The following is a 16,400-nucleotide window of genomic DNA, read 5'->3' as shown; positions in this document are numbered from 1 at the left end:
GCAGATACAGAGAAACACACACAGGCATGGAGGGAGGAATAGAGAGAGACAGCAGATACAGAGAAACACACACAGGCATGGAGGGAGGAATAGAGAGAGACAGCAGATACAGAGAAACACACACAGGCATGGAGGGAGGAATAGAGAGAGACAGCAGATACAGAGAAACAGACATGGGTATGCACGCACACACACACAGTGTATGCTCTTTCTGGTCACAGCAACTTTTTAAATAAGAAAGAACAGAGGCCAGAAGAGAAGTGAGGTCAAGGTGGAGAACATATACACTGACATCACAATAGAGACCAGGACTGACTTATACACTGACCTGGACTGACTGACATCACAATAGAGACCTGGACTGACTGATATCACAATAGAGACCTGGACTGATTGACATCACAATAGAGACCAGGACTGACTTATACACTGACCTGGACTGACTGACATCACAATAGAGACCTGGACTGACTGACATCACAATAGAGACCTGGACTGACTGACATCACAATAGAGACCTGGACTGACTGACATCACAATAGAGACCTGGACTGACTTATACCCTGACCTGGACTGACTGACATCACAATAGAGACCTGGACTGACTGACATCACAACAAAGACCTGGACTGACTGACATCACAATAAAGACCTGGACTGACTGACATCACAATAAAGACCTGGACTGACAGACAGATGTCAGTCCTATGTCGACAATTAGAACTGTGCATAAAGTTAATGGACTGTCCTGTTTAACTTTCATCTCTGATCATTTGTCAAATAGGGAGAGAGGAACACACAATACTGACACATATAGGCCTAGACTCAGGGATACAGTCAGTCTATCAGACACAGACACAATACTGACATATATAGGCCTAGACTCAGGGATACAGTCAGTCTATCAGACACAGACACAATACTGACATATATAGGCCTAGACTCAGGGATACAGTCAGTCTATCAGACACAGACACAATACTGACATATATAGGCCTAGACTCAGGGATACAGTCAGTCTATCAAACACACACACTAACAGACAGACACACACTAACAGACAGACACACACTAACAGACAGACTGTCTGGGAAGGATAAACTTGGTCTTATTGTGTCTTCTAGGCATGCTGTCCTCCCAAGAACAAAAGAGAGCCAGACCAAACTAATGGAGAACCTCCCCGGAACAGAAGAGAGCCAGACCAAACTACTGGAGAACCTCCCCGGAACAGAAGAGAGCCAGGCCAAACTAGTGGAGAACCTCCCCAGAACAGAAGAGATAAGCCAAACTAGTGGAGAACCTCCCCAGAACAGAAGAGAGCCAGACCAAACTAGTGGAGAACCTCCCCAGAACAGAAGAGAGCCAGGCCAAACTAGTGGAGAACCTCCCCAGAAAAGAAGAGAGCCAGACCAAACTAGTGGAGAACCTCCCCAGAAAAGAAGAGAGCCAGACCAAACTAGTGGAGAAAACAGCTGCAGGAATCTAGTAGAACCAACACCAATCCCTCTTGGCCACAGTCCTAACTGGATATTACTCCTATTATACCCGTTGTGGGAGTGGGTCTCAGATAACACCACTGCAGTAGTCACTGTGTGTGTGTGTGTTCAGGGTGAGTGAGAGAGAGAAGAGAAAGAGAGAAAAACTAAGAGGGTGCTCAGGAGAGAGAGATCAAAGGAACTGTAACTAAAAAGACCTGCTTCATCAGAACAGCCAGTTAACAGGCACTGAGCTGCAAGTCAAATGAGCCCCTCTGATGTGTGTGTGTGTGTGTGTGTGTGTGTGTGTGTGTGTGTGTGTGTGTGAGTGTGTGTGTGTGTGTGGAGTGTGTGTGTGTGACAAAATAGACAGTGAGTAATATGTGACCTAGTAACATATCAGAGTGAAGCTCAGAGAGTGACTGAGTAAATTACTGTTTATCTGCTCCTCTGTGAGAGTGAGTAGGAGAGAGGAACGACTCTCTGTGAGAGTGAGTAGGAGAGAGGAACGACTCTCTGTGAGAGTGAGTAGGAGAGAGGAACGACTCTCTGTGAGAGTGAGTAGGAGAGAGGAACGACTCTCTGTGAGAGTGAGTAGGAGAGAGGAACGACTCTCTGTGAGAGTGAGTAGGAGAGAGGAACGACTCCTCTGGGTATATATATATATTTTTTTTTAAACACTCACATGTGCCTTTTGACACATGTCCTTCACATCACTTCTGCATGGCTGTAGGTCATACACCCCTAACACACACATTCCCTCCCTCTATAACCTGTCTTCCATATACACCCACCCATACCTGACACCATTAACCAATTAGAGGGAGGTGGGGCTGGGTTAGGGTGTGGATGGGGCCAGAGGGAGGTGGGCTGGGTTAGGGTGTGGGTGGGGTCAGAGGTAGGTGGGGCTGAGTGTTGGGTTAGGTGTGGATAAGGCTGGGTGTCGGGTTAGGGTGTGGATTGGGCCAGAGGGAGGTGGGCTGGGTTAGGGTGTGGGTGGGGTCAGAGGTAGGTGGGGCTGAGTGTTGGGTTAGGGTGTGGGTATCTGAGGGTGTCGGGTTGAGAGTGTGGGTGGGGCCAGAGGGAGGTGGGGCTGGTTGTTGGGTTAGGGTGTGGGTGGGGCCAGAGAGAGGTGGGGCTGGGTTAGGGTGTGGGTGGGGCCAGAGGGAGGTGGGGCTGTTTGTTGGGTTAGGGTGTGGGTGGGGCCAGAGGGAGGTGGGGCTGGGTTAGGGTGTGGGTGGGGTCAGAGGTAGGTGGGGCTGAGTGTTGGGTTAGGGTGTGGGTAGGGCCAGAGGAGGTGGGGCTGGGAGTTGGGTTAAGGTGTGGTTGGGGCCAGAGGGAGGTGGGGTTGGGAGTTGGGTTAAGGTGTGGTGGGGCCAGAGGGAGGTGGGGTTGGGAGTTGGGTTAAGGTGTGGTTGGGGCCAGAGGGAGGTGGGGCTGGGAGTTGGGTTAAGGTGTGGTTGGGGCCAGAGGGAGGTGGGGTTGGGAGTTGGGTTAAGGTGTGGTTGGGGCCAGAGGGAGGTGGGGTTGGGAGTTGGGTTAAGGTGTGGTTGGGGCCAGAGGGAGGTGGGGTTGGGAGTTGGGTTAAGGTGTGGGTGGGGCCAGAGGGAGGTGGGGTTGGGAGTTGGGTTAAGGTGTGGTTGGGGCCAGAGGGAGGTGGGGCTGGGAGTTGGGTTAGGGTGTGGGTGGGGCCAGAGGGAGGTGGGGCTGGGAGTTGGGTTAAGGTGTGGTTGGGGCCAGAGGGAGGTGGGGTTGGGAGTTGGGTTAAGGTGTGGGTGGGGCCAGAGGGAGATTTAATGGACTTTGATGACACCGTCCCTGATACGGCTAGGGGGGCATCCACATTGCCGGAATTCCTGAGATCCCCTTGAAGAGGGAACTTGCCAATAACAATACAGGGAGTCAAGAGCCTGATGTTTTTAGGGTCCTGAAGTCAGCCATCCAGCCAGTCAGTCAGAGAGGGCCTCTGGTCATACAGACACAGGAAGACTAAAGTGAGTCGCCAGCTCTAAATGGAACAACACACTTCCTCTATCATATCACACTTTCCACAAGTGGAAGAGGATGCAGAGGTGTGTGTGTGGAGTGTGTGAGGGAGAGATAAATCAAGCAGATGAATCAGTCGGTAGCTATGGATTAAAACATCCTTCTCTTCATGTTTGTGCCACCTGCACATTTTCCCTCACAGATGTATGTAGATCGACTGAAGAACTGCCAGCCTTCCTACAAGCCACCTCAGACAACAGCAGTAGACTATAAGAACCTCAGACAACAGCAGTAGACTATAAGAACCTCAGACAACAGCAGTAGACTATATGAACCTCAGACAACAGCAGTAGACTATATGAACCTCAGACAACAGCAGTAGACTATATGAACCTCAGACAACAGCAGTAGACTATAAGAACCTCAGACAACAGCAGTAGACTACATGAACCACAGACAACAGCAGTAGACTATATGAACCTCAGACAACAGCAGTAGACTATATGAACCTCAGACAACAGCAGTAGACTATATGAACCTCAGACAACAGCAGTAGACTATATGAACCTCAGACAACAGCAGTAGACTATATGAACCTCAGACAACAGCAGTAGACTATATGAACCTCAGACAACAGCAGTAGACTGTATGAACCTCAGACAACAGCAGTAGACTATATGAACCACAGACAACAGCAGTAGACTATATGAACCACAGACAACAGCAGTAGACTATAAGAACCTCAGACAACAGCAGTAGACTATATGAACCTCAGACAACAGCAGTAGACTATATGAACCTCAGACAACAGCAGTAGACTATATGAACCTCAGACAACAGCAGTAGACTATATGAACCTCAGACAACAGCAGTAGACTATATGAACCTCAGACAACAGCAGTAGACTGTATGAACCTCAGACAACAGCAGTAGACTGTATGAACCTCAGACAACAGCAGTAGACTATAAGAACCTCAGACAACAGCAGTAGACTATAAGAACCTCAGACAACAGCAGTAGACTATAAGAACCTCAGACAACAGCAGTAGACTATATGAACCACAGACAACAGCAGTAGACTATATGAACCTCAGACAACAGCAGTAGACTATATGAACCTCAGACAACCTCAGACAACAGCAGTAGACTATAAGAACCTCAGACAACAGCAGTAGACTATAAGAACCTCAGACAACAGCAGTAGACTATAAGAACCTCAGACAACAGCAGTAGACTATAAGAACCTCAGACAACAGCAGTAGACTATAAGAACCTCAGACAACAGCAGTAGACTATATGAACCTCAGACAACAGCAGTAGACTATAAGAACCTCAGACAACAGCAGTAGACTATATGAACCTCAGACAACAGCAGTAGACTATATGAACCTCAGACAACAGCAGTAGACTATATGAACCTCAGACAACAGCAGTAGACTATATGAACCTCAGACAATAATAATAATATATGCCATTTAGCTGAGATCAAAAGCGACTTACAGTCATGTGTGCATACATTCTACGTATGGGTGGTCCCGGACACGAACCCACTACCCTGGCAGTTACAAGCGCCATGCTCTACCAACTGAGCCACAGAAGGACCACCCAGACAACAGCAGTAGACTATAAGAACCTCAGACAACAGCAGTAGACTATAAGAACCTCAGACAACAGCAGTAGACTATAAGAACCTCAGACAACAGCAGTAGACTATAAGAACCTCAGACAACAGCAGTAGACTATATGAACCTCAGACAACAGCAGTAGACTATATGAACCTCAGACAACAGCAGTAGACTATAAGAACCTCAGACAACAGCAGTAGACTATAAGAACCTCAGACAACAGCAGTAGACTATATGAACCACAGACAACAGCAGTAGACTATAAGAACCTCAGACAACAGCAGTAGACTATAAGAACCTCAGACAACAGCAGTAGACTATATGAACCTCAGACAACAGCAGTAGACTATATGAACCTCAGACAACAGCAGTAGACTATAAGAACCTCAGACAACAGCAGTAGACTATAAGAACCTCAGACAACAGCAGTAGACTATATGAACCTCAGACAACAGCAGGGGCCTATAAGAACCACAGACAACAGCAGTAGACTATATGAACCACAGACAACAGCAGTAGACTATATGAACCTCAGACAACAGCAGTAGACTATATGAACCACAGACAACAGCAGTAGACTATAAGAACCTCAGACAACAGCAGGGGCCTATAAGAACCTCAGACAACAGCAGGGGCCTATAAGAACCACAGACAACAGCAGGGGCCTATAAGAACCACAGACAACAGCAGGGGCCTATAAGAACCACATACAACAGCAGGGGCCTATAAGAACCACAGACAACAGCAGGGGCCTATAAGAACCACAGACAACAGCAGGGGCCTATAAGAACCACAGACAACAGTAGTGGCCTATAAGAACCACAGACAACAGCAGTGGCCTATAAGAACCACAGACAACAGTAGTGGCCTATAAGAACCACAGACAACAGTAGTGGCCTATAAGAACCACAGACAACAGCAGGGGCCTATAAGAACCACAGACAACAGCAGGGGCCTATAAGAACCACAGACAACAGTAGTGGCCTATAAGAACCACAGACAACAGCAGGGGCCTATAAGAACCACAGACAACAGTAGTGGCCTATAAGAACCACAGACAACAGTAGTGGCCTATAAGAACCACAGACAACAGCAGGGGCCTATAAGAACCACAGACAACAGTAGTGGTCTATAAGAACCACAGACAACAGTAGTGGCCTATAAGAACCACAGACAACAGTAGTGGCCTATAAGAACCACAGACAACAGTAGTGGCCTATAAGAACCACAGACAACAGTAGTGGTCTATAAGAACCACAGACAACAGTAGTGGCCTATAAGAACCACAGACAACAGTAGTGGCCTATAAGAACCACAGACAACAGTAGTAGACTATAATGAAAGATCAACGCCAGCAGCAGGCATCAGAGAGACAGGAGAAACATCACCCTCCTGTCCTAAACAAATAATGGTCTTCTACCGTCAAACAGAGATATCCTGGCCTTTCACCCCTCAGCTCCACAAACAGCAGAGAGATATCCTGGCCTTTCACCCCTCAGCTCCACAAACAGCAGAGATATCCTGGCCCTTCACCCCTCAGCTCCACAAACATCAGAGAGATATCCTGGCCTTTCACCCCTCAGCTCCACAAACAGCTGAGATATCCTGGCCCTTCACCCCTCAGCTCCACAAACATCAGAGAGATATCCTGGCCTTTCACCCCTCAGCTCCACAAACAGCTGAGATATCCTGGCCTTTCACCCCTCAGCTCCACAAACAGCAGAGATATCCTGGCCCTTCACCCCTCAGCTCCACAAACAGCAGAGAGATATCCTGGTCCTTCACCCCTCAGCTCTACAAACAGCAGAGAGATATCCTGGCCCTTCACCCCTCAGCTCCACAAACAGCAGAGAGATATCCTGGCCCTTCACCCCTCAGCTCCACAAACAGCAGAGATATCCTGGCCCTTCACCCCTCAGCTCCACAAACATCAGAGAGATATCCTGGCCTTTCACCCCTCAGCTCCACAAACAGCTGAGATATCCTGGCCTTTCACCCCTCAGCTCCACAAATAGCAGAGATATCCTGGCCCTTCACCCCTCAGCTCCACAAACAGCAGAGAGATATCCTGGTCCTTCACCCTCAGCTCTACAAACAGCAGAGAGATTTCACCCCTCCTCCACAAACAGCAGAGATATCCCTTCACCCCTCAGCTCTACAAACAGCAGAGAGATATCCTGGCCCTTCACCCCTCAGCTCTACAAACAGCAGAGAGATATCCTGGCCCTTCACCCCTCAGCTCCACAAACAGCAGAGAGATATCCTGGCCCTTCACCCCTCAGCTCTACAAACAGCAGAGAGATATCCTGGCCCTTCACCCCTCAGCTCTACAAACAGCAGAGAGATATCCTGGCCCTTCACCCCTCAGCTCCACAAACAGCAGAGAGATATCCTGGCCCTTCACCCCTCAGCTCCACAAACAGCAGAGAGATATCCTGGCCCTTCACCCCTCAGCTCTACAAACAGCAGAGAGATATCCTGGCCCTTCACCCCTCAGCTCTACAAACAGCAGAGAGATATCCTGGCCCTTCACCCCTCGGCTCTACAAACAGCAGAGAGATCCTCCTGGCCCTTCACCCCTCTGCTCCACAAACAGCAGAGAGATATCCTGGCCCTTCACCCCTCAGCTCTACAAACAGCAGAGAGATATCCTGGCCCTTCACCCCTCGGCTCTACAAACAGCAGAGAGATATCCTGGCCCTTCACCCCTCGGCTCTACAAACAGCAGAGAGATATCCTGGCCCTTCACCCCTCGGCTCTACAAACAGCAGAGAGATATCCTGGCCCTTCACCCCTCGGCTCTACAAACAGCAGAGAGAGGAGAGATGTAGAGGGAGGCAGAGAGAGGAGAGATGTAGAGGGAGGCAGAGAGAGGAGAGATGTAGAGGGAGGCAGAGAGAGGAGAGGCGCAGGCCAAAAACAATCCGTGGACCCTTTTGAGCATATCTGAAAGGACACTGTAGCTACAACTGGTGTGTGTGTGTAAAGAAAAGCATCCTTTACCCTCTGATGACAGGCCTCCTCCTCCGTTAACACTCTCTGTGCTGGACTGGGAGTAGGCCATGGGGCCGCTCCTCTTCCCCTTCCTGAGGGAGCGGTTAGTGCTGGGGCTGCCCACGGAGTAGAGGTAGACACCATCCCTCCATCCTTCCTGGAGAAGATACCGCTGAAGAACCTGACCAGCCGCCGGTCTGAGCCACTGGAGCGGGAGCCGGTGCCTCTCAGAAACCCCTCCTTCTCCGACACACTCTTCATGGAAAGAGTGATCAGATCGCTGTTGTCCAGTGTGCGGTTTTTGCCTCTCGCTCGTTCCCAGCGGCTCAGCTCCGTCATTGAGTCAGTCTTGTTAAGGACAGCCCCGACTTCTAATGTGTTTCGTTTAGGCGGTCCCGTCTCATCGTAAGCCGGGTTCTGGAGGACTGTGGACTGGGGGGTCTGGTTGTCGTCCCCGGCTGTTCCTTCCCCGCGGCCGACACACCCAGAGCTGCCGTGGTGCTGGTCTTTGGAGAGGGCCCGGATGCGGAGCAGTTCGCCACCCGTCCAGTGGCGGAAACTGAAGCTCCGGCGAAGCAGGCTGGGGTGGTTCTTCAGTGGCGGCGTCTCGGGAGAGGCCTTGACGGCTCTTCCCTTACTTTTGGACACACACAACTTGTCCTTACCCCCGTCCCCATTAGTTGGAGCATCACTGCCCTTGTCCTTACCCCCGTCCCCATTAGTTGGAGCATCACTGCCCTTGTCCTTACCCCCGTCCCCATTAGTTGGAGCATCACTGCCCTTGTCCTTACCCCCGTCCCCATTAGTTGGAGCATCACTGCCCTTGTCCTTACCCCCGTCCCCATTAGTTGGAGCATCACTGCCCTTGTCCTTACCCCCGTCCCCATTAGTTGGAGCATCACTGCCCTTGTCCTTACCCCGTCCCCATTAGTTGGAGCATCACTGCCCTTGTCCTTACCCCCGTCCCCATTAGTTGGAGCATCACTGCCCTTGTCCTTACCCCGTCCCCATTAGTTGGAGCATCACTGCCCTTGTCCTTACCCCCGTCCCCATTAGTTGGAGCATCACTGCCCTTGTCCTTACCCCCCGTCCCCATTAGTTGGAGCATCACTGCCCTTGTCCTTACCCCCCGTCCCCATTAGTTGGAGCATCACTGCCCTTGTCCTTACCCCCGTCCCCATTAGTTGGAGCATCACTGCCCTTGTCCTTACCCCCGTCCCCATTAGTTGGAGCATCACTGCCCTTGTCCTCTGTGCTCTTGGCTTTCAGAAGTCTTTTCTTCTTATCAACACTCCCATTCTCACTGTTGGAAGCAGATGTTGTCAAGGTCTCCGTGCAAATATCCCCCTTAAGCCTCGAGTCAGTTTCAGCGCTTTCCTGTGTCCAGCTTATCCCCTGTGATTTCTTCTGACTCTGCGGTGACATGGTCTCCTCTGAGGCCTGGCTGTTGTTACCAGGCTCTGTGGAGGGGCTAGTTTCCTTCAACTCTTTATGCAACTGATGCACCTTTTTCATTTTAAGCCTTCCCAGTTCTAATTGTCCGGTGCTGAATGTCCTGAAATTTCTCATGTAGTTGTGTGAGTGGAACTCCTCGCTTTCATCCTCAACTTCTTTCAGCTCCTCCAGCAGACAACTCCTCTGGAGCTCCGAGGAGACTTCGCGACGGTAAGCGCCCACGTTGGGGTTCTCGAGACGTCGTTGTCCAGAGCTCCCGCAGCTAACCCCATCCTCCTCCTCCAAGCTCTCTTTCTTTACCAAGGTGAGAGAGATCCGGTACACTGTTTTCCTTTGTGGCGTTCCTCGCTCCATCCTTTCTATATTACCGTCAAGAAGGTACATTCTCTAGGGACACGAACTGAATTGGGAGCTACTGAATAGGCTCCACGAGTGGGACAGACGTTACTTTGAATGGAAAAATGACTTACAGACACTGGTCCTTTGATGTCGTCTAGTAATAAGCAAGTAATAGTAGGCTATTTATAATAATACTATAATTAAACGCGTACTATATTAAATTAGTTACACTACTAAATTAATATTAAATAACAAAACAATTTACTTATCCAGATGTGCAAAAGGGCATGAGAATTCGACGCAGGAAATGAATTCCTTTCACATCCCGGTGGATTTATAAACTGGCAACAAATGTAATGAAGCAACGAAACAAGCACCGCGTCTTCATTTAGGCATGTCCGGCTTCTCTCCCTCTCAAAATGCATGGCTTGTGCAAAAAAAATGCCCACAGTTCTTTACGAGACTGCAGTCGCTTACAGAGTCATTTGTTTTCACAGCAAACAAAACAAATATTACTGGTTCAGGCAGCAGAGTGTCCGGGTGTATTGCTTCAAGATCCACCACGACAGTATTCCCATTATTGTAGAGTAATATTACATCGCTGTATTCCTCCAAGCGAAGTGAGTGTGTTGTCTCCCATTGTGTTCGCGCGCATCTCCTGCAGCGAAGCCAGCTTGCCGTAGGAACATTGATTTAGTGGTTTTGTTTTCAACCCCAGTGTCCGATTGTGATTGAAATGGGGAATGTATAGCCAAAACCAAGCTTCCCCAATCCCTCACTCACACACGGTTATCCTGAGAACGCGAGGAAACGTAACCACGGTCTCATATCCTTTTCCCCCTCCACCTCTCTCCTCACTTCACACTCAAGAGGGACACGGATCATCCAGCAAGAATCCAGGATTAGAAACAAAACACGAATCGGATTTCAAACATGGAATGGAACGAATTCACAGACGGATTGCTGGCGTTTCAAAACAGTTCATATAGATATTACGAGTAATTTAGGGTTGCACAGGCCTCTACAATAAACAAAAGCCGTGTTTTAATTAAGAATTTAAAATGTGTAACAACTGTGTACTTACATAGGAACTAGGCATATACTGTATATATGAGAACCACAGCAGTAATATATACCTACAAAGAACAGTCTGGTTCATTCAGAGATAAAACAACCACCGGGAGAAAATGAGACATTGTGGCATTGATTTCACCTACATCCAAGGTCGATTGGACACGGTTATCAACACAAGGCTATCAGGTTGCTCAAAACAAACATTGGGAAATTCCACTCCGGGATTTGTAGCATCTCACTGGTTCTCATTTAGGGGAGTGGCTTGTGCTTTTCTCTCTGCCATCAGGATCTGTAAACCCACCTGGGCTGCCCCATCGATACTACTAGCGCCATAAGGATGAACGAAAGTGATATTACGAAAAAGGGAAACTATGGAATGATAACAATGACTACAACAGACTGATAACAATTCCAAACACATCCATATTCAAACGAGCTGTGCTCACTGCCGATAGATATTGTGTGGACATCGCAGAATTTAGTTGTATTGCTTCAAGGCTACTCTAGTCAACCAATTTGGCAGCAGCCTGATAAACGAGTCTACAAGCAAAACAAACCACTGATATAACTGGGTACAGTCCTTGAGAATAATTGTCGAAGGTGAAACCTTATTAAATATGCTAATTGATACGGTCCAATCATTCACGGTTAGAATCATAGTTTGTAATGCACTTAGCTAAACTACTGTACAACTAATTTCCTGACCAAACCGAATCCGCGCATATGTTGATTGTGTCTATCCTCACCAGAAGCGTTCATGACAAACAGGTTAAATAACCAAAACTAACTGTGAAACTAACACACACACATACATACATATATATACATACACATATATATATATATATACACACACACACACACACATACATACATACATACATACATATATATATATGGTATATCACAAAAGTGAGTACACCCCTCACATTTTTGTAAATATTTGAGTATATCTTTTCATGTGACAACACTGAAGAAATGACACTTTGCTACAATGTAAAGTACTGAGTGTACAGCTTGTATAACAGTGTAAATTTGCTGTCCCCTCAAAATAACTCAACACACAGCCATTAATGTCTAAACTGCTGGCAACAAAAGTGAGTACACCCCTAAGTCAAAATGTCCAAATTGGGCCCAATTAGACATTTTCCCTCCCCGGTGTCATGTGACTCGTTAGTGTTACAAGGTCTCAGGTGTGAATGGGGAGCAGGTGTGTTAAATTTGGTGTCATCGCTCTCACACTCCCTCATACTGACTGGTCACTGGAAGTTCAACATGGCAAAGAACTCTGAGGATCTGAAAAAAAGAATTGTTGCTCTACATAAAGATGGCCTGGGCTATAAGAAGATTGCCAAGACCCTGAAACTGAGCTGCAGCACGGTGGCCAAGACCATACAGCGGTTAAACTGGACAGGTTCCACTCAGAACAGGCCTCGCCATGGTCGACCAAAGAAGTTGAGTGCACGTGCTCAGCATCATATCCAGAGGTTGTCTTTGGGAAATAGACGTATGAGTGCTGCCAGAGGTTGAAGGGGTGGGGGGTCAGCCTGTCAGTGCTCAGACCGTACGCCGTACACTGCATCAAATTGGTCTGCATGGCTGTCGTCCCAGGAGGAAGCCTCTTCTAAAGATGCAAACAGTTTGCTGAAGACAAGCAGACTAAGGACATGGATTACTGGAACCATGTCCTGTCGTCTGATGAGACCAAGAAGCTTATTTGGTTCAGATGGTGTCAAGCGTGTGTGGCGGCAACCAGGTGAGGAGTACAAAGACAAGTGTGTCTTGTCTACAGTCAAGCATGGTGGCAGGAGTGTCATGGTCTGCGGCTGCATGAGTGCTGCCAACACTGGTGAGATACAGTTCATTGAGGGAACCATGAATGCCAACATGTACTGTGACTGAAGCAGAGCATGATCCCCTCCCTTTGGAGACTGGGCCGCAGGGCAGTATTCCAACATGATAACGACCCCAAACACACCTCCAAGACGACCACTGCCTTGCTAAAGAAGCTGAAGGTAAAGGTGATGAACTGGCCAAGCATGTCTCCAGACCTAAACCCTATTGAGCATCTGTGGGGCATCCTCAAATGGATGGTGGAGGAGTGCAAGGTCTCTAACATCCACCAGCTCTGTGATGTTGTCATGGAGTGGAAGGGGACTCCAGTGGCAACCTGTGAAGCTCTGGTGAACTCCATGCCCAAGAGGGTTAAGGCAGTGCTGGAAAATGATGGTGGCCACACAAAATAGACACTTTGGGCCCAATTTGGACATTCTCACTTTTGTTGCCAGCGGTTTAGACATTAATGGCTGTGTGTTGAGTTGAGGGGACAGCAAATTTACACTGTTATACAAGCTGTACACTCACTAATTTACATTGTAGCAAAGTGTCATTTCTTCAGTGTTGTCACATGAAAAGATATACTGTATATATAGTACCTGTCAAAAGTTTGGACATACCTATTCATTCAAGGGTTTTTCTTTATTTTTACTATTTTCTACAATGTAGAATAATAGAAGACAAACTATGAAATAACACATGGAATCATGTAGTAACCAACAAAGTGTTAAACAAATTATATTTTATATTTAAGATTCTTCTAAGTAGCCACCCTTTGCCTCGACAGCTTTGCACACGCTTGGCATTCTCTCAACCAGCTTCATGCGGTAGTTACCTGGAATGCATTTCAATTAACAGGTGTGCCTCAATTTCAAAGTTAATCTGTGGAATTTCTTTCCTTCTTAATGCGTTTGAGCCAATCAGTTGTGTTGTGACATGGTAGGGGTGGTATACAGAAGACAGCCCTATTTGGTAAAAGACACCAAGTCCATATTATGGCAAGAACATCTCAAATAAGCAAAGAGAAATGTCAGTCCATCATTACTTTAAGACATGAAGGTCAGTCAATCTGGAAAATTTCAAAAACGTTGAATGTTTCTTCAAGTGCAGTCGCAAAAACCATCATGTGCAATGATGAAACTGGCTCTCATGAGGACCGCCACAGGAAAGGAAAACCCACAATAAACAGTTAACATTAGTTGATTGATGCTTTTTGTGAGAGGTTTAAATGTTTTAATAATGTATTATTATACATTATATAAATAATCTCATTTAATTTTGTCTGGCTTGCCGTTCGAAATAAAGTAAAATATTTTTTCCCAAATAATTTAAACTTTTCAGCGTAAGCAGGGCCATAAGTAAATAGGTAAACTGGGATATGACTAAACAATTAATCAGGGTGATTTTTCCACAAATCGACCTTTCCGTGGTAAGCAAGACCTTATCTAATTTTGCTAATTTTCTGTTCAAATGTTTTGTAGTAAGCTCCTTTACTTCTTTAGGGATATGAATACAGAGCATTTCACACTTCAACGTCAGACCATTTGATTGGTCAACTACATGTCATTCTTCTTCTGTGGATCTTATATGGCAGTTGGCAACCAACTTTAAGGTGCATTACCGCCACCAACTGGACTGGAGTGTGGACATCGTTCATTTTTTAAATGACACATGGGTATGTGCTGTAAAAACCAATGAGTAGAAGGGAGAGGCGGGACTTGTAACCAAGTTCTATTTTACCGCCTGGCTACACAGACGTCCGTTGACGCACACGAGCAGTTTGGGTGAAATGATAATAACATGTATATGTGTACATTTATTTTGCAACGCTCTCTCACGCCACACAGGCAGTTTGGTCAGCATGTAATGGAACAGTCATGCCTTGGCAGTCACACACACATGATTTTCAATTCAGCACTTCTCCCAGCCTCCAGTCAGCAACTCTTTCATCCTCTCCCTCACCCTTTCACCTCTCCCCACACTCCCTCGCCTTTTGCCCTCTCTCCCCCTTCGCCCTTTCTTCTCTCTTTCCCCCCCCATCTCCCTCATCCCTTTTCCATCACCCATTTCCCCCAGCCTCCCTCCCCTCCCCTCCCTCACCCAGTTTCCCCAGCCTCTCCTGGTCTCAAGGGAAGGTGCTGGTGTTGGAGATTACCTTCCTTATCTCAACCCTAAATCCCCCTCGTCTTCCTTTCGCTTTCAACTTCTCTCTGCTTGACATTTATGGATCATTATTCACATCAAGAGAGATTACAGCAAGTTGATCAGCTCTTATATGCCCTGTGTCCGTCCACACACACACACACACACACCTCATCTTTCTCCCTGCTAGTCCTTTCATTCCCCTCTGTCTGCCTCCTCACCTTTACTGAAGAGAGGAAAATAAACCTATACAACATTAACAGGTCCAGTCAGCCTACAGCTTGACCAGACTGACAATGCCTCCAAACCAGTGTGTTTCCAGGTCATAGAGCCTATTTGTAACAGACAGAAACACCACATTGAATTGACTGGTTTGATTGCTAGCTTTAAAAGCATAAAGGTTATTGTTAAGTTGCACTTTTCTACATCACTGTAACCTCTGCCATTTTGACAGCGACAAAGCGCTCCAGTCCCACCAGGCTGGCGACCGTTCATCTCGGAAATCATTGAAGAGATTTAAACCTATTGCCAGGGTGAACACTCCCACGAGGCAGCCACTGAAACACTCCCAGGGTGAACACTGGGCAGCCAGGAAACACTCCCACGAGGCAGCCAGGGTGAACACTCCTAGGCAGCCAGGGTGAACACTCCCACGAGGCAGCCAGGGTGAACACTCCCAGAGGCAGCCTACACTCCCCACGAGGCAGCCAGGCAGAGAGCGAAGGTACAGTACACACCCAACCGTATTGTCTGCAAAGAACCGACTGATTTGAAACACACCTCATCACACTTTCATCACAGCCCTGCCCTGGCTGTCACAAGCAGCTAGACGCCTGAACGGGGGTGTAAAAACAACCGATAGGCCAGTGAGTCAAGCATATATTATATTAAGCCTAAAAAATGTATTTCACATATTAAGCTAGTAGCTACCATGAACCTGAGGCTGGGCGTGTTCTACAACAGCAAAGCAGGCTGAGGAAGAAAGTAACAGAGTGACTCTCTATTGTGACAATGCTGCCATCTGCATGCAGTACCTGAAGTCTAGTCTGAATCAATTCTCAGCATTTTGGTGGACTTGAAATTCACCATTTGAGTTCCAAGACAACAGCAGGGTCAGTGACGACCATCAGGAGGCAACACTGACAGGACCATCTGCACTGCAGCCAAGCAACGTAATGACTTTCACAGACACTTTTTACAACTATAATCTCAAATGAATCGGGCTCCCAATTTCAAACATGCTCCACTATATTTTGTCAAGATGAGGTCGTCTCCTTCATATCTGAGAACACAGGGTTCGGTCTCAGTCTGATCTCTCCCAAATAACACACCTGGAGCACACATCCACAGTACAGTTGGTGGTAATCCTGCTGAAACAATACAAATACATCCATCTCAAAGCGCGTGTGTGTTGTGTGTGTGTGTGTGTGTGTGTGTGTGTGTGTGTGTGTGTGTGTGTGTGTGTGTGTGTGTG

General features: G+C 47.5%; 1 protein-coding gene across 1 annotated transcript in view; it reads right to left on the bottom strand.

Moving 5' to 3' along the window:
- LOC127918190 (uncharacterized) overlaps nt 1-9,176 on the bottom strand; it is a 53,101-nt gene extending 43,925 nt beyond the window's left edge. The window contains exons 1-2 of the mRNA XM_052501455.1: nt 9,081-9,176; nt 8,090-8,992 (exon numbers count right to left, since the gene is read on the bottom strand). Coding sequence (XP_052357415.1) covers nt 8,090-8,992; nt 9,081-9,176 — 999 coding nt within the window. The remainder of the gene's footprint in view (nt 1-8,089; nt 8,993-9,080) is intronic.
- Between the last annotated feature and the right edge of the window lie 7,224 nt (nt 9,177-16,400).

The sequence above is a fragment of the Oncorhynchus keta genome, unplaced genomic scaffold (assembly GCF_023373465.1).
Source record: "Oncorhynchus keta strain PuntledgeMale-10-30-2019 unplaced genomic scaffold, Oket_V2 Un_contig_13672_pilon_pilon, whole genome shotgun sequence".
Lineage (NCBI taxonomy): Eukaryota > Metazoa > Chordata > Actinopteri > Salmoniformes > Salmonidae > Oncorhynchus > Oncorhynchus keta.
Note: the sequence above shows the minus strand (reverse complement) of the source record. Positions and strands in the feature narration are given on the sequence as shown.